This window comes from Pelobates fuscus, chromosome 3 (genome assembly GCF_036172605.1).
Source record: "Pelobates fuscus isolate aPelFus1 chromosome 3, aPelFus1.pri, whole genome shotgun sequence".
Lineage (NCBI taxonomy): Eukaryota > Metazoa > Chordata > Amphibia > Anura > Pelobatidae > Pelobates > Pelobates fuscus.
This window is the reverse complement of record NC_086319.1, coordinates 26,736,071-26,758,283: the sequence shown is the minus strand read 5'-3', so window position 1 is coordinate 26,758,283 and position 22,213 is coordinate 26,736,071. Positions and strand designations below refer to the sequence as shown.

Sequence of the window (22,213 nt, the reverse complement as noted above, 5' to 3'; positions counted from 1 at the left end):
CAAATAGTTGAGTTATGTCCTGAAGATGTCCGTGTTACCACAGTGCAGACTCTGTTTGATACACTACTGAGGAGAGTCAGAGAAACCCCAGATCTTCACGTATTGGATGAGTCGGTGCGTGGAGTTGCAGAGAACGTAGAACAAGAAATATTTAAACTTTTCCTGTGTACTGACAGCAGATATAAGAATAAATACCGGAGCCTCCTTTTCAATTTGAAGGACCCTAAAAATCAGATCCTGTTCCGTCGTGTGGTCCTTGGTGAAATCACCCCACAGTGTTTGGTTCTAATGAGTGCAACGGAAATGGCTGCACAGGAGCTGGCCAACTGGAGAATTCAAAAGAGAAAACATGCACTGGAACTAATCGAGAAAGAGGAAAGACAGCCATACCAGATTCAGATGACAAAGCTGACACACAAGGGGTTAATTGAAATTGATACCGTGCCCGATCAGAACTTGACCCTAGAGGATCTGTCTGATTCTGTGTGGCAGCCTCAGGATTCTCAGCAGGATTGCATCTCAGAGAAAAGGGACACAACATCCCAACACAAGAGCCACCTTTTAGATCAGGACTGCCTTATATGCAAAGGGCTGATAAACCCCCCAGGTGATGCTGACTTAAGCCAATGGGTAATTACCAAGAAACCAGAGAAAATATGGAAACACCATATAACTAATGGCAATCAACATTCTTCATGCATTGAAAAGAAGAACAAGAAATTGTATGATCCAGATACTAGACTCACAGATCCAGCAGACTCAAGTGTGTGGAAGGGATTCCTTCACATGTTCTCTATAAAGCAGTTTAAAGTTACAGCCATGCCAGTGTCTGGTTATAGCAGTCATCTTTGCCAGGATTTACCAAAAGTGTTAACATCCGAAGGATGCATTTTGCAAGAGTCTGTTTGGGAATATGTGGATCGTATCTGGCCAGAGTGCACCAAGGACATGTGTGTGATCCGACTGAATCCAAGAACGTCAAGTGATGCAGTTTCATATGCTCGGCTGTATTCTTATCTTAATCGGAAGCTGAGATATGCAATCATCAGAAGTCATGGCATGGAGGCGTTCCTAGTGCCTCTACCTGCCGGCCAACCCATCCCTCAAAGATTGCGTCCTTTGGGAGGTCCAGGTTTGGAAGACAACCATCCTATTCTGCTTCTGATCTTGCTTCTTCCAAGCCATCCTTCCTGGACAGCTTATCCCAAAAAATCTTCCAAGAAACATAAAGAAGGTTTGGATATCCCAGATGATATTTTCTCTGACATATTAGCAGATGTTGAACGAGAGGAGAGACAAATGGCCGAGCAAGGGCTCCCTCCTCCAGGTTTCCCAAATTTTGAGCAGTGGAATCAGAATTCTGAGGATACAGGAGAGGAAGTTGGCATGCCTGAGATCATGAATATGCTCCAAAATTTGAGCAATGGCCTTCAGTTCCCAGGAGAATTCTCTGGAATTATAGGAGAGAGTCAGGGTGCTAATATTATGCCACCTCTCCATGTGCCAAATACTGTTCCAGCAGTTCTCCCATATCCATCTTTTCCATTGTATCCAGAAGCAGCCTACCCTGGCTGGCATGGTATGTTGCCCCCTACTCATGCAGTAAATCCATTGTCCATTGACCCAGCCAATCTCTTCTCTTACCCGCTTTCACAAATAATACCACCTAACTTCTTATCTGATCAACATTTTACTGCAGGACCTCAACCTTTTGCATAAATGTTGTAGTTTTGTTATATTTACGTTTTTTTTTTTTTTTTTTAACTGTTATGTTTTAGCGAAATATTGAAAAAAATACATGTAATGTGCTGAACATCAAAGCTGAAATTTTAATTTGTGTCAGTAAGTTGAAAGCCATACTTTCTATGGGAGTTTCAAATGTTCAATAATTGTTTTCTGAAGAAAGCATAACTGTCTGTTTTTAGCAAGCAACAACCCCATATTAAGCTGTTTATTCACTGAACATCTATTTGTACTGAATTGAAAACTGAATGACAAAATGTAGGCAAAAAACGAATGATTTGAATATATTCTTCAAATACCAGAATTTTTTAATTTGTTTTTTAGTTCACTACTATTCTGTGTTTAGTAATGTATAAGTGTGCCAGATGTGACAAGTTTACATAGGTTAATTATAGCCACTGTTATATCTGGGCTACAAATACATGCATTTTGGCAAACACCTCAAAGCCCATGTAAGCTTTGTGTTGTTGAATTTCAGTGATTTCTTTTCTGTTGCATGTGTACAGTTGTACTGTAAAATGGGTAAAACATGGGATATGTTTTTACATTTGTATACTAAAAATTTTAATATACGTTGAGAAAAAAAAAAAAAAGGACGCATGAGCCTACAGGCATTGCGCATGAGCGTCCAGTAACGTGGCAAAAAAAAATCCCAGCTCCCCAGAGGCTGTCCTAGCACCCCGGTCATACAAATATTCAGTAACAGCTTTTTCTTGTTGGAGCAGGCGGTCGAACATTAGGAGTGTGGAATTCCAACGTGTAGGGCTGTCGCAAATCAAGCGCCTCACTGGCATATTGTTTCGCCGCTGGATATCGGCAAAGTGAGCCATGGCCGTGTAGGAATGCCTGAAATGGCCACACACCTTCCTGGCCTGCTTCAGGACGTCCTGTAAGCCTGTGTACTTATGCACAAAGCGTTGTACGATCAGATTACACACATGTGCCATGCACGGCACATGTGTCAACTTGCTCAACTTCAATGCCGCTATCAAATTCTTTCCGTTGTCACACACCACTTTGCCGATATCCAGTTGCTGCGGAGTCAGCCACTTTTCCACCTGTGCGTTCAGGGCGGACAGGAGTGCTTGTCCGGTGTGACTCTCTGCTTTCAAGCAAGTCAAACCCAAGACGGCGTGACACTGCCGTATCCGGGATGTGGAATAGTACCTGGGGAGCTGGGAGGGTGCCGTTGATGTGGAGCAAGACGCAGCAGCACAAGAGGACTCAGCCGAGGAGGTTATGGAAGAGGATGGAGTAGGAGGAGTAGAGGAGGTGGCAGCAGGACTGCCTGCAATTCGTGGCGGTGTCACCAACTCCTCTGCAATGCCACGCATTCCTTGCTTGTCAGCCGTCAGCAGGTTTACCCAATGCGCAGTGTAGGTGATATACCTGCCCTGACCATGCTTTGCAGACCAGGTATCAGTGGTCAGATGGACCCTTGCTCCAACACTGTGTGCCAGACATGCCATGACTTCCTTTTGCACAATCGAGTACAAGTTGGGGATTGCCTTTTGTGAAAAGAAATTCCGGCCGGGTACCTTCCACTGCGGTGTCCCGATAGCTACAAATTTTTTGAACGCCTCAGACTCAACCAGATTGTATGGTAAAAGCTGGCGGGCTAATAGTTCGGAAAAGCCAGCTGTCAGACGCTGGGCAAGGGGGTGACTTGGTGACATTGGCTTCTTACGCTCAAACATGTCCTTGACAGACACATGACTGTGGGCAGATGAGCGGGAACTGCTCAAGGCGGGAGACGGAGTGGTGCATGGTTGAGAGGGGGCAAGAAGGACAGCAGTGGTTGACGTGGCTGAAGATGCTAGACCAGGAGGAGGATGGCGGCTTAGAGTAGGCGTGCTGCTTGTACTCATGTGTTGATCCCATAGGCGTTTGTGATGTGAGATCATGTGCCTACGCAAAGCAGTTGTACCTAGGTGGGTGTTGGACCTCCCACGACTCAGTTTCCTTTGGCACAGGTTGCAAATGGCATCGCTGTTGTCCGAGGCAGACACACAAAAAAAATGCCACACTGCTGAGCTCTGCAATGACGGCATTCTGGTGGTGGACACAGCATGCGTTGATTGGCGTGCTGTCGGGCTGACCCCGGGTGCCAATGCATGCTGTCTGACTGTGACTAGCTCCTTGCGACGACCCCCCCCCTGCTTCCAACTCGTCTCCTCCTCCTCTCTGTCTCCCCATCTGAACTTTCGCCCTGTTCTTCTTCTTGCCGAGCGGGCACCCACGTGACATCCATGGACGCATCATCATCATCAACCGCTTCGCTTGTATCTGACAACTCAGAAAAGGAAGCAGCAGCGGGTACAACATCATCATCATCACACCGTACCTCCATGTGTTTAATGCTGCCTGCCTGATACATATCCCTGTTATCTACATCCTCTAGCAATAATGGTTGCGCATCACTCATTTCTTCAAACGGGTGTGTGAATAACTCCTCTGACATACCAAGTAAAGCGGCTGTGGTGCTAGTTTTGGTGGTGGCGGCAGGCGGGTGAGTGGTATCTTGAGAGGTGCCTGAAGCTAAGCTGGAGGAGGATGGTGCGTCAAGGTTCCGAGCGGAGGCTGTACAAGATTGGGTGTCCTGTGTTAGCCAGTCAACTATGTCCTCAGAACTTTTCAAGTTCAGGGTACGTGGCTTCTGAAAACTGGGCATTATTCTAGGGCAAAAGGGAATCACAGCACCACAACCACGACGGCCCCTGCGGGGTGGCCTGCCTCTGCCTGTCATTTTTTTTGGGATTAGTGGTACTATAAGTGCAAGCTACTGTGAGACCAGATATGATTGGCAATGTGAACTGTAAGAGTTCTGCAGAGCACACACTGTAGGCCTGAGACACCCGCTTGAAGACAAGTAACTGCAATTCAATCTATAACAGTGAAAAACAAATTTTGGTTTTAAAAGCACGCTATAGAGACACCAGATATGATTGGCAATGTGCACTGGAACAGTTCTGCAGAGCACACACTGTAGGCCTGAGACACCCGCTTGAAGACAAGTAACTGCTATTCAATCTATAACAGTGAAAAACAAATTTTGGTTTTAAAAGCACGCTATAGAGACACCAGATATGATTGGCAATGTGCACTGGAACAGTTCTGCAGAGCACACACTGTAGGCCTGAGACACCCGCTTAAAGACAAGTAACTGCTATTCAATCTATAACAGTGAAAAACTAATTTTGGTTTTAAAAGCACGCTATAGAGACACCAGATATGATTGGCAATGTGCACTGGAACAGTTCTGCAGAGCACACACTGTAGGCCTGACACACCCGCTTGAAGACAAGTAACTGCTATTCAATCTATAACAGTGAAAAACAAATTTTGGTTTTAAAAGCACGCTATAGAGACACCAGATATGATTGGCAATGTGCACTGGAACAGTTCTGGAGAGCACACGCTGAAGGAAGGACTGACAGAGCCGCTTGAAGGACACTGACTGGCTGCTATTAGCTTACACTAGAAACCTTTTTTCTTTGTAAAAGCACGCTAAAGAGACACCAAATATGATTGGCAACTGTCAAAGCACGCTGGAACAGGTCTACAGAGCACACGCTGAAGTAGGCCTGACAAGTAGGCCTGACACCCAGACGCTTGCAGACAACTAACTGATCTTCTATTACAGTGAAAAAAAAATATTTCTTTTAAATCTAAAGCTTAACCAATTGTTAAAACAGATATGAGTGGTGGCACTGACTGTGCAAATGGGCAAGGCATCCAACCTGACACAGAAGCTGGCAGACAGGCAACTGCTCTTCTATTACAGTGAAAAAAAATGATTTCTTTAAAATCTAAAGCTTAAGCTATTGTTAAAACAGATATGAGTGGTGGCACTGACTGTGCAAATGGGCAAGGCATCCAACCTGACACAGAAGCTGGCAGGCAGGCAGGCAACTGCTCTTCTATTACAGTGAAAAAAAATGATTTCTTTAAAATCTAAAGCTTAAGCTATTGTTAAAACAGATATGAGTGGTGGCACTGACTGTGCAAATGGGCAAGGCATCCAACCTGACACAGAAGCTGGCAGGCAGGCAGGCAACTGCTCTTCTATTACAGTGAAAAAAAAATGATTTCTTTAAAATCTAAAGCTTAAGCTATTGTTAAAACAGATATGAGTGGTGGCACTGACTGTGCAAATGGGCAAGGCATCCAACCTGACACAGAAGCTGGCAGGCAGGCAACTGCTCTTCTATTACAGTGAAAAAAAATGATTTCTTTAAAATCTAAAGCTTAAGCTATTGTTAAAACAGATATGAGTGGTGGCACTGGGCAAGTAGGCACAGTATTCAATGTGAACCTCACACAGAAGCTGGCAGGCAGGCACCTGCAATTACATTACACAGGAAAAAAAAAAAAAAAAAGCAGCCTGATGTTATAGCCCTAAAAAGGGCTTTTTGGGGTTCTGTCCTTACAGCAGAGATCAGATGAGTCCTTCAGGATTGTAGTGGACACTGAATACCCTAGCCTAGCTATCAATTTCCCTATCTAATCAGCAGCAGCTAAACTTTCCCTCCTCTCACTAAGCATGCAGCTACAGAATGAATCGAAAATGGATGCTGGGAGGGAGGTTGGAGGGTGTGGAAGGGAGGGAGTGCTGCTGATTGGCTGGAATGTGTCTGCTGACCGAGAGGCACAGGGTCAAAGATTGCCCAATGATGACGAATAGGGGGCGGATCGAACCGCCCATGTGTTCGCCCGCGGCGGCGAACGCGAACACGCTAAGTTCGCCGGGAACTGTTCGCCGGCGGACAGTTCGGTACATCACTAAATGGCAATAATAATAATAACTCCTATAATAAAAGAGGTGGGACTTTGGAATAATCTGATAAAAGCCATATCGCTGTTAGCTTACTGGACAGCTCGAGAGGGGAGGAAGTGACTTGTTTAATGCGTGCCATGCAGTGTGTGAAAGTAATGGGATACATTTATACCTTAAATGATGCTTAGGAAATGGCTGCAGAAGCATTGTGCAAGGAGACAAAGCCAGAGGACTTCCTTGCACCATAACCTATTAACTGTGCTTAGAATACCTTTAATACAGTCTTAGACCAGCACATATTACACATAATAAGTATGAGGCATAGACTCCAGTCCTCAGTGCAGCTTACTTGACTTCCGACAGGACGATCTTATTCTGTCATCTTTTAATTGGCAATACAATGGGCACAATGACTGAGTTAATTTATTCCTAGGACACTGACTTTTACTTGATTTAAGAAAAAAAATATTTTTTGGTAAATTGCTTTCATTAGAATTGTCAAGTAAGAACTGAGTTAAACTGCCCACATTACAGTTGTTGGCCTGTATTTAAAGCAATCCCTCTATTATTCATGATGCTTTTATCACAGAGCCTGGCTTCATTAGTGATAATATCTTTGGTGAATGTCTTAATTAACAACATGGACTGAATCAGCGACTCCGTCTTTGTCTGTAATCCGTGTTTAAATAAACGGAAAACACCATCTTTTGTGTTTTGTTTCTTCCAGATATAATTCTACACCAGGAATTAGCCTAATCCTCCAACTGCCTTCACCTTTGTTTACATCCCTTAACCACCAAGTAACCCAGTTTATAAACAATTGTTACAGAGCCTCGGATTACACAGAACACAAGGATAAAGAGGTCCCACTGGGCATGTTCTAAAGTGACATTAGACTCATGTAAGATGTAAATAATGTAGCAAATTCCACGTACTTCTCATTTAGGATTACATACAATGGCTTCATTAACAACCTCTTAATAGATGATGTTCGTATTCAGCTGTTGACTTTGAATATTACCAAACCCTGACACTAAATAACAGACACAGCGCAAATAACAGACACAGCGCTCACAGCTATACCCAGTGTGGAGTAGTGATGCCATAATTTCTACTTGGCTATGGTAACAAAACAGACACCACTAAAGCCACCGTGAAAATGATGCCAAACGTTACACACCTTCCAACACTGGGATGTGCGAACCAGTGAAGGAAAGTATCTAATTTAATATTTGTCATCAGGTCTTCCAGTCAATAAGCAGAGCACTGCAGAAGCACACTACCAGCACAATTAAGGAATGCAATAATCTATAAGCAATTATGTGTTTCACATGTTATGCTTACTGTATTCAACTGTGCTGTATTATTACAAAATAAAAATAATGGCTCATCTCTAGTGTGAAGTGTCCCTTTAACTACATTTTGTATTTATTTCGGATATACACAAAAAGCTAAATTCAGCAATATATCCAGAAATAAATCAATGCTAAATAACATTTTTTTTTCTAAAATCTACTGTACAAAATTGCTGCAATATACAATAACAACAAGTTACCTAAAATGACTTATTTGATTCTCTAAAAGCGATAAAAGTCTGTCTTTAATTTCTTCAAATTGTTCCTTTTCGTCAGCTGTAACAGTTCCAATTCCATCAGGCCTGTAATACAAAAACATTTCAACTTCAGAAACCTTAAACTGTATTTTCATTCAACATATCTGAACATTTGCGTATGAACATAATAATTAATGAACAAATAAAACATTAGCTCAATCAGTGTTTCATTTTTGGAACAGCCAGCATGTTATTAGATAGCATATGGATAAGCACTATGTGAAGGGTCCAGCGTCCTACAAGATGCACAAAAGAGGCTAAAGGCTCAAGGCTAAACTGAACTGTTTTCCATGGATATTTTTTTGCAGCAAATCCTACTTAATTCACACTCAAAGTGAAAAAAACAATATACCCTGACTTAACCAATTTTAGCTAGCATCCTGCTGCGAGGCGAATCCCATTCTATCTTAACAAAAGCATTAAAATGAATACTTTGGCAATAAGAAAGACCGCAAAGTGTTCTCTACCTTTCCAAGAACACATTACTACAAAGACAGCGGGGAATTTCTCCTATTAAACTGATTTACCAATTTAAAAAATAACCATAAGTGTATCTACACCACAGAAAAATTTACTCTCTATATGGAGCTTTGCCAGCCAAACACCCAGAGGTTCTTTGAGGAGTTAAAATCTTAACATTTTTTATCCTTTTTTTTTTTGTTAGGTTGAATGAAGAGAGTTTTGGAATATTTAAAGGAAAACGCTCATCTTTTTTTGTTCCTGTTGTTGTTATTATTATTTAAATATTACTCTTACCATTACACAACTGTACGGATAAAGAAAATGCGGGCATTCTTCAGACACTTATTCAGTTGTCCATTGCCCCTCACTACACTGTGAGTAATAAGTGAAAAATATGGTTGTTTGCCAGGCATTTTATAATTGCTAAAAATCAGTGAACACACCAACGAAGAGGGGCAACAGAGGCCATGCCAAGCGAGCAACAGTCATGGGTTCAGCTGGCTGATCCCTCCACAAGCACCAAAAGTGGTCCAGTAATGCCAAACATTGACTGGGAAACATGAAAAATTATCTTAAAACTATTTGGGACATTACAAATAGTAGCTCAATATAATTGTCTATTATGTAAAAAACACTCCTATTATTCAGTTTGTTACGGAATACTTTTTCAAGGATATCTTATCCTTGATTCAATATTTTATTTGTGATCTCCATTTAGGAAGTTTTTTTTGCAAGGTCATTCTTCGACTTTTCAAATCATTATTTTAATGCCAGGGGAATTTGCTAAAAACCTGCCAGGAAATTCAGTTTTGAACCATGACTTTCTAAAATATTTTAAAGACCGCTATATGCAAATCATTTTCTTCTTGAAGAAACTGTAACCGTAGAAAAAAACAGAAAAACTATTTTTTCCCAACAACAATTATTATGTGGTTGCTTGTTCTAATTACATTTTCTTTCCATTCTAATTATTGAATAAAAATGTTCATTAATAGAAAACCATATTTGAGCTACAAAGTTAAGAAGGTTAGTCATGCAATTTTTATTCATTCTAAAAATGAGAAAGAACGTATGCTCAGAAAGGTGACAGTGGGGTCATTAATACCCTTTGGGTCATCAATATAATGAAATAGGAAAACATTATGTTCCTTTTCGTCTTGAGAATTTTTAACGTTCCGTCACACACTGGGAATAAAAAAAAAAAAGTGTTCAGTTTACATAACCATCTATCAAATCAGACTCTTAACTCCATAAAATGTACACAAATGTAATGTGAAACGGCAAGTGGAGTATCTGCTCTTCAAATGACACCTTGCCGTAGCAACTTAACACTTGTAACATGGAAACACTCCGCTATATTTAATTGCCCAACTAGGCTGTCAGTTAAGATTGTGTATCATACTAAAAAAGTAAATATTGCTGTCATGTTTGAGCTTCTATGGGCATTTGAAATCGCTGACAATATACTGCCAGAGGAACAAGTCATGACAAGTGAGTAGGAGAATGTCACTTCTCCTGGCTGAAGCAAAGACTGATAGCTTGCACATGGACCAAATGTCAGATTATTAACGGTTATCGCCATTGCTTAGGGAGTAACACATCCAAGTAACTCACTGAGCTTTATACACAAGCAATAGAGAGACCCTAACCTGTTTGTTATGCATCTGTGAAACAAAACCATGTAAGTAATATGCAGGTAATATGTGGCATCAGAGATATCTAAGGTAGCTTATTCATCTGTTAAAAATAAATACAATTATATATATATAATGTGTGGTATATATATAAAGAGTAAATATTAATGGACACTTCCAGGATTATTTCACAAATGGCTTACTAAAATTTAGATATGGTATAGTATGTGCAAGTTAAAAAAAGCAAAAAAAAAAAAACACTTTTCTTCTCTGGCCTATATGATATGTCATGGGAATCTCATAGTGATGAGCTTGTGGACACAGGATGATGTCTAAGTTAGTAACCGGTAGTACAGCGGAGGGAAGCGTGTTTTAGGCTTAGCTATCTGCAACCCAAAATTCAGTAAATACTTTATTATTTACTAGAGGGAGGAAAAGAATGGGAGTTGATCACCAATTTGTGATGATTTGTAATTTTTTAAGTAAAGGAAATTGTTGTTCCTAAATCATATTGATGAGATGCACGCTACAAAACCATCTTTCCACATGATAACTTGGAATGTTAAGAGAGCACTTCAAGCACCATACTGTAGTGGTTATGGCCCCAGTAGTGCCATCCCACAGTAAGGTAAAGGAAACCAATGATAAAGACACACATTGGAGGTCGAAACATTGCTGTTTAGGTTTTGACTCTCCAAATGAATCTGTTACCATTTGTACCTTGAATGTCCAACTCACATTGCTTTTTATATCCCGCAGTAAGCGGTCATACTGTTTTAGCATTATTTGAACAGAGCTGGAAGCTTGGGAGCTAGATCTATTTTGTCAGTTGTCTGTTATAGTGTGTGTGTAGTGACTAAGTGTTGTGTGTGTAGATGTATGTGTAGTGTCTGAGTGTGCATTTGCCCCCACCTCCTACTTTCCCTGGTGGTCAATGGGAGAGTCTTCTCTTGGAAGTTGTGGTCTGCACCAATATCAAGTGCAGACCATATTTAAGAGCTCCCACAGTGTCCAGCATTCTGCGTCATTGAGAAGCACTGGGGAACCAATAGAGCGCAAATAAAGTAGTCTGCACCCAATGTTGGAGCAGGCCAAACTGCTCCCTCAGCAAAGTGAGGGTTGAGCAGGGAGACCCCAATCACATCCAAAGACAGAGCTCTATCCCTAAACATCGGTCTATCTGAGCCCTAAGTGGCTACCCTGGCCACCTAATGGCTAATGCGGCTCTGAGTTTGTCAACTTATCAGGATCACACCAAGTACATGTGTCACAGCCACTGAATCTGGTCTTCTCCAGCAGAAAACCTATATTACAGGGGTGGGCAACATTTTATTAGTACTGTGTCAAAACAAGATTTTGATGTACTTTGGCGTGCCGGTCCTATTTTTTTTTTTAAATTGAGGTGTGTATGTAGCCGTATTCTGCTTGTGTTATTTCTGGGCGCAGCAGTTGCTTTGTAGTGTTGTATTTGTGCATTTATGGGCTTTTATATTTTACAGTATATGTTCATGAGTAGTTTGTGGTATGTGTGTGTGTGTGTGTGTGTGGTTTCTGTGGTGTGTGTGTGTATATATATATATATATATATATATATATATATAACGAACAATTCAAAGATAGCACTCCAGGGACTTAATAAAATGTAACTTTTATTTTTCTCACTAAAACATCAAAGGTGTCAACGTTTCAGCTTGATCCCCTCAAGCTTTCGTCAGGACATGAGGGGATCAAGCTGAAACGTTGACACCTTTGATGTTTTAGTGAGAAAAATAAAAGTTACATTTTATTAAGTCCCTGGAGTGCTATCTTTGAATTGTTCGTTGAATTTTGGCTGACAAGCACCGGGCATTGGACTACGGATCAGGTGGAGTGCAAGATTATTTGGTTTTTTTATATATATATATATATATATATATATATATATATATTTGGGACATTACATACATACATATATATATACATACACACACACATATATATATATATAAAATTATACAAAATATATAAAATTATTATACTTTTCTAATCTCCCAGAAAAGAGCCAACCAGGCAGACAAAGTCCCATAACAGAAGAAAAATGTCTCGAGTAAAACACTGTTTAAACACTTCCCATGCAAGTTGTATAAATCACTTGAATGACAACACAACACACAGCAAACTTTTAAATATAATTATTAATTGCAAACTTTTTGCAAAGTTTAAAAGGACTCATCATGTCAACCAGACCAACACATACACATGAAATCATTTCACGTAGCTCATAGTGCTCAACAACATATAAAGAAAACAAACTATGTCAGCGCATTAATTCAAGTAACAAAATATCAGTGCAGTCACAAGAAACTAACAACAAGTAGCAACATTTGTATAAGGTGTTTGTGGCAGTGAGCTGCAAGATTAATGAGATCTCAAGACAAGATGTGAGAGAACGAAAGCGTACTGGTAATTCAGTGCTTCAAAGGGAACTAAAGCATATGGTTTCATCATCTAAATGGCATTGAACGACTTAAGTGCAGTTGAAGATCATGATTAATATGTCACAGTGATTGGCATGTATCCTCTCTTGGTAAATGTATTAACAACAGTAACAAAAATAGATAAAATACAAACAGCCAATGCACAATGGCTGCATTATCTGTTTATATCTAATGGATACGAAAGGATACCCATATACTGATTCATATTGAAATGTACATTTATAAACAGTACTTGGGAATTAGCATAATAATGTATGTGAAATGATAAATTAAATAATAAATAATTACATTTTAACGAAAAGCTTTTGAACATACAAATATAAAACTCTGGGCGCCACAATTTATGAAATATCTCATTGTAGGGAATGTACCTGAAAAAAACAGGAGTGCTGGCGGATATACAATGATAACAAATACAAAGATATCCATTAGTCTGCTGGTTGAGAGAAGATACAAAAATATGATACAAAGATGAAGACACACAAACTGGGCCCCCTGTGATGACTAAATTAACTAAAATTCTAATTCATAGATAGGAGTAACCGGACCTTTGAATTGGTGTATTACACGTAATTCTATAATATTTTGAAGCCAGTGAGTCCAGGGAAAACAGATTTCTATGCAACATGTTTTTATTATCACTTAGTGTTTCACTGTGATATAGAGCATCACGGTTGCCTTAGCAACTCGGGATGTGAATGTTGGCAGTCCTGTCGGAAATGAGGCTTGGGACGCGAGTGCCACGTTCCCTTTGATAAATTGCATGCCTGAACCGCACTTATGAAACTTGGTGGGTGTTGAGTACTATGTAGTATTGCTTGTGTGCTTGTTTTTAAATACATGATCATCCTAATGAAAGTTTATGATTTTAGACTGAAATGTTGATCACAGTAAAAGTTAAGTTTTAGGTGATGAGCCCCTAATTTTTTAGACAATCGTCTGTTACTTAGCAAGTCTTAAAATTGGGTAAATACAACCTCGGATGAACAACACCACCACATATTACACCGTGACATGATTTATTTAACAAAAATAAAGCCAAAATGGAGAAGCCCTGTGGGAAAAACTAAGTACACTTTATGATTCAATAGCTTGTAGAACCAACGTTAGCAGCAATAACTTGAAGTAATCGTTTTCTGTATGATTGTATCAGTCTCTCACATCGTTGTGGAAGAATTTTTTTCTTCTTTAAACATTACTTCAGTTCATTGAGGTTCGCTGGCATTTATAAATGCACAGCTCTCTTAAGGTCCTGCATTTCAATCAAGTTGAAGTCTGGACTTTGACTGGGCCATTGCAACACCTTGATTCTTCTCTATTTCAGTCATTCTGTTGTAGATTTGCTTCAGAGCTTGTTCTGTTGCAAAACTCAATTTCATCAAAGTTTTAGCTGTTGGACAGATGGCCTCACATTTGACTCTAGAATACTTTGGTATACATGTATATATGACTGCAAGGTTCCTAGGTCCTGTAGCTGCAAAACAAACTCAAATCAGCACTGCTCCACCACCGTGCTTGACAGAGTGTATGAGGCGTTTGTGCTGCTATGCCCTGCTTGGTTTCATCAAATATGGCGCTGTGCTATTATGGAAAAACATCTCCACTTTAGTCCATCCCTCATTCATCTTAATAAAGGTGAGGTAATCTAGACTTTTTTGACCTAGGCGACTTCTCTTCTCAGTGACAATACCTCCTGCTGCACTGAAGGTCCTTTCTGACAGGACACTTGAAGTGGGGCAGGCCAGAAGTTCTATCGCAAATTGGTCAAGCCTGCAAACCCAGTAGTCAAGGGGTTCATCGCTCCTCAGAGTGTCGATATCTGCAGCTAAGGCGAGGTAGTCTGCTACCTGTCGGTCGAGTCGTTCTCTGAGGGTGGACCCCAAAGGGCTTTTTGCGATGCGTAGGACTTAAAAAGCTCTGCATGTCCTCCATCAACAACACGTCTGTAAAGCGTCTTGTCCTTGCCGGCGTGGTCGTGGGAGGAGGAGGAGGATTACTTTCACCTCTTCCCCTGTTAGATTCCCGTTGTGCTGTGACATCACCCATATACGCTGTGTAAAGCATACTTTTTAATTTATTTTGGAACTGCTGCATCCTTTCCGACTTGCGGTAATTCGGTAACATTTCAGGCACTTTCTGCTTATACCGGGGGTCTAGTAGCGTGGACTCCCAGTACAGGTTGTTTTCCTTCAGCCTTTTTATACGAAGGTCCCTCAACAGGCACGACAGCATGAAAGACCCCATTCACACAAGGTTGGATGCCGAGCTACTCATGTCCCGTTCCTCGTCCTCAGTGATCTCACTGAAGGTATGTTCTTCCCCCCAGCCACGTACAACACCACGGGTACCAGATAGGTGACAACGAGCACCATGGGATGCCTGTTGTGGTTGGTCTTCCTCCTCCTCCTCAAAGCCACATTCCTCCTCTGATTCCTCTTCCTCACAATCCTCTTCCAGCGTTGCCGCAGGTCCAGCAAGCGATGCTGATAAGGCTGTTTTCTGGTAGTGCTGGTGATCGCAACTCTTCCTCTTCACGCTCATCTATGGCCTGATCCAGCACTCTTCGCAAGGCACGCTCCAGGAAGAAACAAATGGTATGATGTAGCTGATGGTGCCTTCGGTGCGACTGACTAGGTTTTTCACCTCCTCAAAAGGACGCATGAGCGTACAGGCATGAGCGTACAGGCAAAAAAATTCCCAGCTCCGCAGAGGCTGTCCTAGCAGCCCGGTCATATAAATCGTTAACGGCTTTTTCTTGTTGGAGCAGGCGGTCGAACATTAGGAGTGTTGAATTCCAACGTGTCGGGCTGTTGCAAATCAAGCGCCTGACTGGCATGTTGTTTCGCCGCTGGATATCTGCAAAGTGCGCCATGGCCGTGTAGGAACGCCTGAAATGGCCACACACCTTCTTGGCCTGCTTCAGGACGTCCTGTAAGCCTGTGTACTTATGCACAAAGCGTTGTACGATCAGATTACACACATGTGCCATGCACGGCACATGTGTCAACTTGCCCAAATTCAATGCCGCCAACAAATTTCTTCCGTTGTCACAAACCACTTTGCCGATCTCCAGTTGGTGCGGAGTCAGCCACTGATCCACCTGTGCGTTCAGGGCGGACAGGAGTGCTGGTCCGGTGTGACTCTCTGCTTTAAGGCAAGTCAACCCCAAGATGGCGTGACACTGCCGTATCCGGGATGTGGAATAGTACCTGGGGAGCTGGGGGGTGCCGTTGATGTGGAGCAAGACGCAGCAGCAGAAGAGGACTAAGCCGAGGAGGTTATGGAAGAGGATGGAGTAGGAGGATTAGAGGAGGTGGCAGCAGGCCTGCCTGCAAGTCATGGCGGTGTCACCAACTCCTCTGCAGAGCCACGCATTCCATGCTTGGCAGCCGTCAGTAGGTTTACCCAATGCGCAGTGTAGGTGATATACCCGCCCTGACCATGCTTTGCAGACCAGGTATCAGTGGTCAGATGGACCCTTGCCCCAACACTGTGTGCCAGACATGCCATTACTTCCTTTTGCACAATCGAGTACAGGTTGGGGATTGCCTTTTGTGCAAAGAAATTTTGGCCGGGTACCTTCCACTGCGGTCTCCCAATAGCTACAAATTTTTGGAACACCTCAGACTCCACCAGCTTGTATGGTAAAAGCTGGCGGGCTAAGAGTTCAGACAAGCCAGCTGTCAGATGCCGGGCAAGGGGGTGACTTTGTAACATTGGCTTCTTACGCTCAAACATGTCCTTGACAGACACCTGACTGTGGGCAGATGAGCAGGAACTGCTCAAGGCGAGAGACAGAGTGGCGGATGGTTGAGAGGGGGCAAGGAGGACAGCAGTGGTTGATGTGGCTGAAGATGCTGGACCAGGAGGAGGATGGCGGCTTTGAGTTTGTGTGCTGCTTGTACTCATGTGTTGATCCCATAGGTGTTTTTGATGTGCGATCATGTGCCTTCGCAAAGCAGTTGTACCTAGGTGGGTGTTGGACTTCCCACGACTCAGTTTCTTTTGGCACAGGTTGCAAATGGCATCGCTGTTGTCAGAGGCAGACACACCAAAAAAATGCCACACTGCTGAGCTCTGCAATGACGGCATTCTGGTGGTGGCAACAGCATGCGTTGATTGGCGTGCTGTCTGGCTGACCCCGGGTGCCGATGCATGCTGTCTGACTGTGCCACTAGCTCTTTGCGATGACCTCCCCCTGCTTCCAACTCGTCTCCTCCTCCTCTCTGTCTCACCATCTGAACTTTCCCCCTGTTCTTCTTCTCTTCTAGCAGGCACCCACGTGACATCCACGGACGCATCGTCATCATCAACCGCTTCCCTTGTATCTGACAACTCAGCAAAGGAAGCAGCAGCAGGTACAACATCATCATTATCACACCATACGTCCATGTGTGTAATGCTGCCTGACTGAGACATATCCCTGTTATCTACATCCTCTGGCAATAATGGTTGCGCATCACTCATTTCTTCAAACGGATGTGTGAATAACTCCTCTGACAGATCAAGTGAAGCGGCTGTGGTGCTAGTGTTGGTGGTGGCGGCAGGAGGGCGAGTGATAACTTGAGAGGTGCCCGAAGCTAAGCTGGAGGAGGATGGTGCGTCAAGGTTCCGAGCGGAAGCTGTAGAAGATTGGGTGTCCTGTGTTAGCCAGTCAACTATGTCCTCAGAACTTTTCGAGTTCAGGGTACGTGACCACGACGGCCCCTGCGGGGTGGCCTGCCTCTGCCTGTCATATTTTTTTCGATTAGTGGTGCTATGCGTGCAAGCTACTGTGACAACAGATATGAGTGGCACTGTGCACTGGCAGAAGTTGGCAGAGTAGACGCTGTAGGCCTGACACACGCTTGCAGACAACTAACTGCTATTCAATCTATTACAGTCAAAATTGTATTTTTTTTTTTTAAATGTACACTACTGTTACACCAGATATGAGTTGCACTGGTGTGACACTGTGCCCTGGCAGGCCCTGAAACGCACACGTATAAAGGAAACTGACTGCTATTATATTACAGTCAAAAAAGTTTTTGTTTTTTTTTAAATGCAAGCTATTGTGACACCAGATATGAGTGGTGGCACTGGGAAAGTGGGTACAGTATACGCTGTGAGCCTGACACACACGCTGGCAGGCAGGCAACTGCAATTAGATTACACAGGAGAAAAAAAAAAAAGCAGACTGATGTTCTAGCCCTAAAAAGGGCTTTTTGGGGTGCTGTCCTTACAGCAGAGATCAGATGAGTCCTTCAGGACTGTAGTGGACACTGAATACACTAGCCTAGCTATCGATTTCCCTATTAAATCAGCAGCAGCTACACTGTCCCTCCTCTCACCAAGAATGCAGCTTCCGGGGGGCGGGGCCTAGCTGTCATGGAGGAAAGACGCACTTCGTGTGAGCTCCCTCAATATCCCACTTTAAGCAGCTATCAACAAGCGAATTTCACCCCAGAAGGGGATGATCCAGCAATGTTGCTCCTACCTGAACGACCCGACATGCTTAATAGCAGTCAGCAACTCGACAGAGTCTTACTTACCTCCGCGTGGCATGTGTGGCCTGGTTCTCACCGGGCGGGAGAGGCAGCCGATCTCCCGATCCTGGGATGCCCAGGAGCAGCTACTTCCCGGCAGGAGCTCCGTTACCCCCCCCCCCTCGGACCGGTGGGGGTTATCCCGGTCCACCCCTGAGAGGCTGTCTGGAGCTAATGGATGCACAGAGCACAGCCGCCCAGGCTGACATACTCATCTGCGACTCTCCCAATATGGCGGCAGCCGCGTGTCCTCCTGGTACCAGCAAAGCATGGCAGGATATTGAGTCTAAGCTGGACAGACTCTTTAATTAATTTTGGAAGCAAATAACAAGCAGGAAGCCCCAACAAGCTCCACCACAGCTAAGCGAAGCAGTCCCCATTAAAATCCACCAACGCAAAAGGCGTCGAAGACGGGACCGGAGGCACAAACAGAAATGCAGAGCCTGCCCCACGTCAAGCACTCGCCTCCACTTTAAGCCACCACAATCCCGCACCGGACGTGAAGCACCACCGGGACAGATCCGACCACCCGACAAAACATGCTTCCACCACCTCAAGCCGCGAACCCGGCACTCAGCCAGAGACTTGCCTTTGTTGTTCCAGGTATCAGGGACTCCCAGGGTCTGCACCTGGCGCCCAGAAGGGATCGGATGAGCACAAGCAGTAAACAGCAGCCTGCCAAGCATGTCCCACTATAGCCGATCCTCCACACCATGCCTTTGATCACATGAACTGCTCTCTGAACATTAACTAATCCTAAAGTAACAAGCGTTTAAACATGTCATTATTTCACCTCCTAAAGAGTTTATTGTCGTAGTTCCTTACATGCCTTTACCTTAACCGTTCATGTATTATGTTATTCACTAGTCTCATCTCATGGGACGACTCACACTTGATTTATAACTAGTGGTGGAGCTGCTGATATAAATACACAGTTGATAACGTGCAAGCTACACCCTAAACATGACAGCCATCTTTCACAACAATGTACTGCTATATACTCATACCCTCAGTGCAACTAGCCATGATATACGCACGTTCAGCCTAGCATGCTCAAATATAACACACTTCTGTCTAAAAAAAAAAAAAAAAAAAAGAATGCAGCTTCCGAATGAATCTAAAATATCACTCAGATCCCTTCAGTGGTTCGGGAATGCCATTTGAATGAAGTTTTACCAGCTAACCATGAGGTGATGCCCCAAAACAGATCCAGAGAACAAAGCAAGGACCGGTCATCTTTCGGGGGTTCTCGCACGAACACTGATAAATCCATCCCCTGGCTGTTAGGACACGTATCCGAAAATAGTTCCACGCTGTCAACAATCATGTACCGCTGGCCTCGTTTGGGAGACGATATGGCCACCAATTGTTTGAACACATGCGTTCGCTTATACGAACGGCGGCCACACTTGGAAAAGCACTTGGAAATAATAACCAAGTTGTGGTTAACAGCCAGGGGTGGTTGGTGATTTATGAAGGTACGAACAAGGGGCCACACAGTGAGGGGGTTCGATAAATGAACAGGGAATATGGACAGGGAATATGAACACAGGGGAATAAAAGTATATTGGAGTTCTCCCATTTCTACTATACATAATACATGCTGATTCTGATGCACACACTATATTAAGTATTGTTGGTTTGGGTTTCTTTTTTTTTCCTTGAACAAAAAGCTAATCATTAAAATGAAGGACTAGGCTGAAATGAAATGCATTAAGCAAGTGATTTATATAAATTAGAATTTACCAAGGATTTAATTATCTGCTAAAATTATCTTATTCATTCTGAACTATAAAGTGCACAAGGCCACAATTTAATATTGCTTTTGTGGGTTTTACTTCTGCTGTTTATCTAGGTCGCAATAGTAATCATTATCATTGCGCTGGGTTAATTGGACAAGTTTCCATTTCATTTTGCTTTTGATTGTTTAATTTTACCATAATTACAATAAAGAGTTTCAGAAAATGATTGCTTACTTGGAAGGTGAAACAGCAACTTAGCAACTAAAGCAGCCCAAATTGCAGACTGACTGATTCTGATTAAAATACAACTTCAGGCATGATGTTAATTTATGAACGTGAACTCAATCAGACACAGTTACTCATACTAAGAATACCACGTGATCAATATGGAGCCTTGTACATTCGATATTCTATAAATTGAAAATTAGACGTTTCACAAAACATATAGAACATTTGGACCGATTTTTTTTTTCTGGAAGTCTTTTTGTATAATTAATCTTAAAGGGACATTCTAAGAATGCTAGCATCCTACGCACCTTGCACATAGATACCCTTGGTAGGAAATTCAGAAACTTCAAAAGGTTAGTAGCCATAAGTGTCCCTCTAGCATTATTAAAAATATCATCAGAGATCTCCTTTCTAACAAACATCACACCTGGATTTACTTTATTCACTTACTTTATGGCTACAACCTAGACTTTCTTCAGTGCATAATTCAACTTCTAAATGTATTGTTCACACATCATTGAGCGTCCTCAACTCAAGTGCTAAAGTCATTTTTATCACATTACTGAGCTTCCTCTAGAACAGCGTTTCCCAATTGGTGTTCCGTGGAACCAAGAACAAAACTGGGGTTCCGCCGTGAATCGCCACATCCAAGATGGCCGCCGCTCGCAGGTATTCCCTGAAGGTCGGAAACAGCAGAGATCGCACAATTGTTTTAAGAGATCATAAGATAGCAGTTATGCATGTCAGCCCGCCCTCCGTCAGCCATTTCATATCCACTGAGTGATAGAGAGTGGAAGCATTCAGGCTCTCCGATCACATTATAAAATGAAAATGATATATTTTACTGCCATTTAGACTGATACTGCCCTTTAGATTAATGCCCATTGTGACACCTGTGGATAGGTTTTTGTGACTGTGTTAAACGTCTGCATTGGAAAAAAAGTTACTTTATGCTTCTCACAACCTTTTTATTGGTAAACAAAAATTTTATTTTTAACATATATATAGTCTGCTTACTATCTGTATAAATCAGTGATATACCAAGAAAACAAACAAACAACAACATTGCTTCTGATAGAGTGAAGGCATTCAAAGCCTCTGTTCACAATATTTGCCACAGGATAAATTATTTCTTACAGTGCCATTTAGATATTACTGCCCTTTAGATTAGTGTCCATTGTGGCATATGAGAATAGGTTTATTTATTTTTATTGTTATGTAGAGACTCTTAAAAGTCTGCAGCTGAAAACAGGTTATTTGGGGTTGTGCTTTTCAAATGTTTATTTTTACTTATTTAAAAATAATTTTATTTAAATATAATTTTATATACAGTCTGTAATGAATGCTGCTGCCAGACTGATATTCCTCTCCTGTCGCTCCTCTCACACCTCACCGTATCTTATAGGAGTCAATTCAAAGTGCTAACCTGTACCTATAAAGCATTAACCAATTCTAGCCCCTCTTATATCTCCTCACAGATCCATAGGTATGCACCTTCTCGGTCTCTCCGCTCTGCCCATGACCTTCTCCTGTCCCTAACTCACACCAGTACGGCCAACTCATGCTTGCATGACTTCTCGCGGGCGGCTCCCTTTCTATGGAACAGCCTGCCTACCACAATCAGACTCACCCCTAGTCTTCAATCATTTAAGAAGTGCCTTAAAACCCATCTCTTTAGGAAAGCTTATGGCCTCCCTGAGTAACCTCTACCTCACATACCTGTCCCTTGCTCTCTCCTAAATGGCAGCACTCTACTCTCTCCTCCAGCTCTGCTTCACTCCCACCTTATTTGATTGCGATTTCCTGTCCTAATGTGTTTTATACCCCACCTCCTATAGAGTGTAAGCTCGTTTGAGAAGGGTCCTCTTCAACCTATCGTTTCTGTAAGATTTCTTGTAATTGTTCTATTTATAGCTAAATAATATATGTATGGAATCTGTTGACGCTGTATAAATGGCAATAATAATAATAAGAAGAATATATGTGTTTTTTTTCTTAATACTATCTGTAGAA

At 42.4% G+C, this 22,213-nt stretch overlaps 1 protein-coding gene across 7 annotated transcripts in view; it reads right to left on the bottom strand.

The window, feature by feature from the left end:
• CADPS2 (calcium dependent secretion activator 2) overlaps positions 1 to 22,213 on the bottom strand; it is a 416,067-nt gene that overhangs the window by 155,743 nt on the left and 238,111 nt on the right. For all 7 annotated transcript variants that reach the window (XM_063446829.1, XM_063446831.1, XM_063446824.1 and 4 more), the window contains exon 14: positions 8,076 to 8,177. In XM_063446829.1, the coding sequence (XP_063302899.1) occupies positions 8,076 to 8,177 (102 nt within the window). The remainder of the gene's footprint in view (positions 1 to 8,075; positions 8,178 to 22,213) is intronic.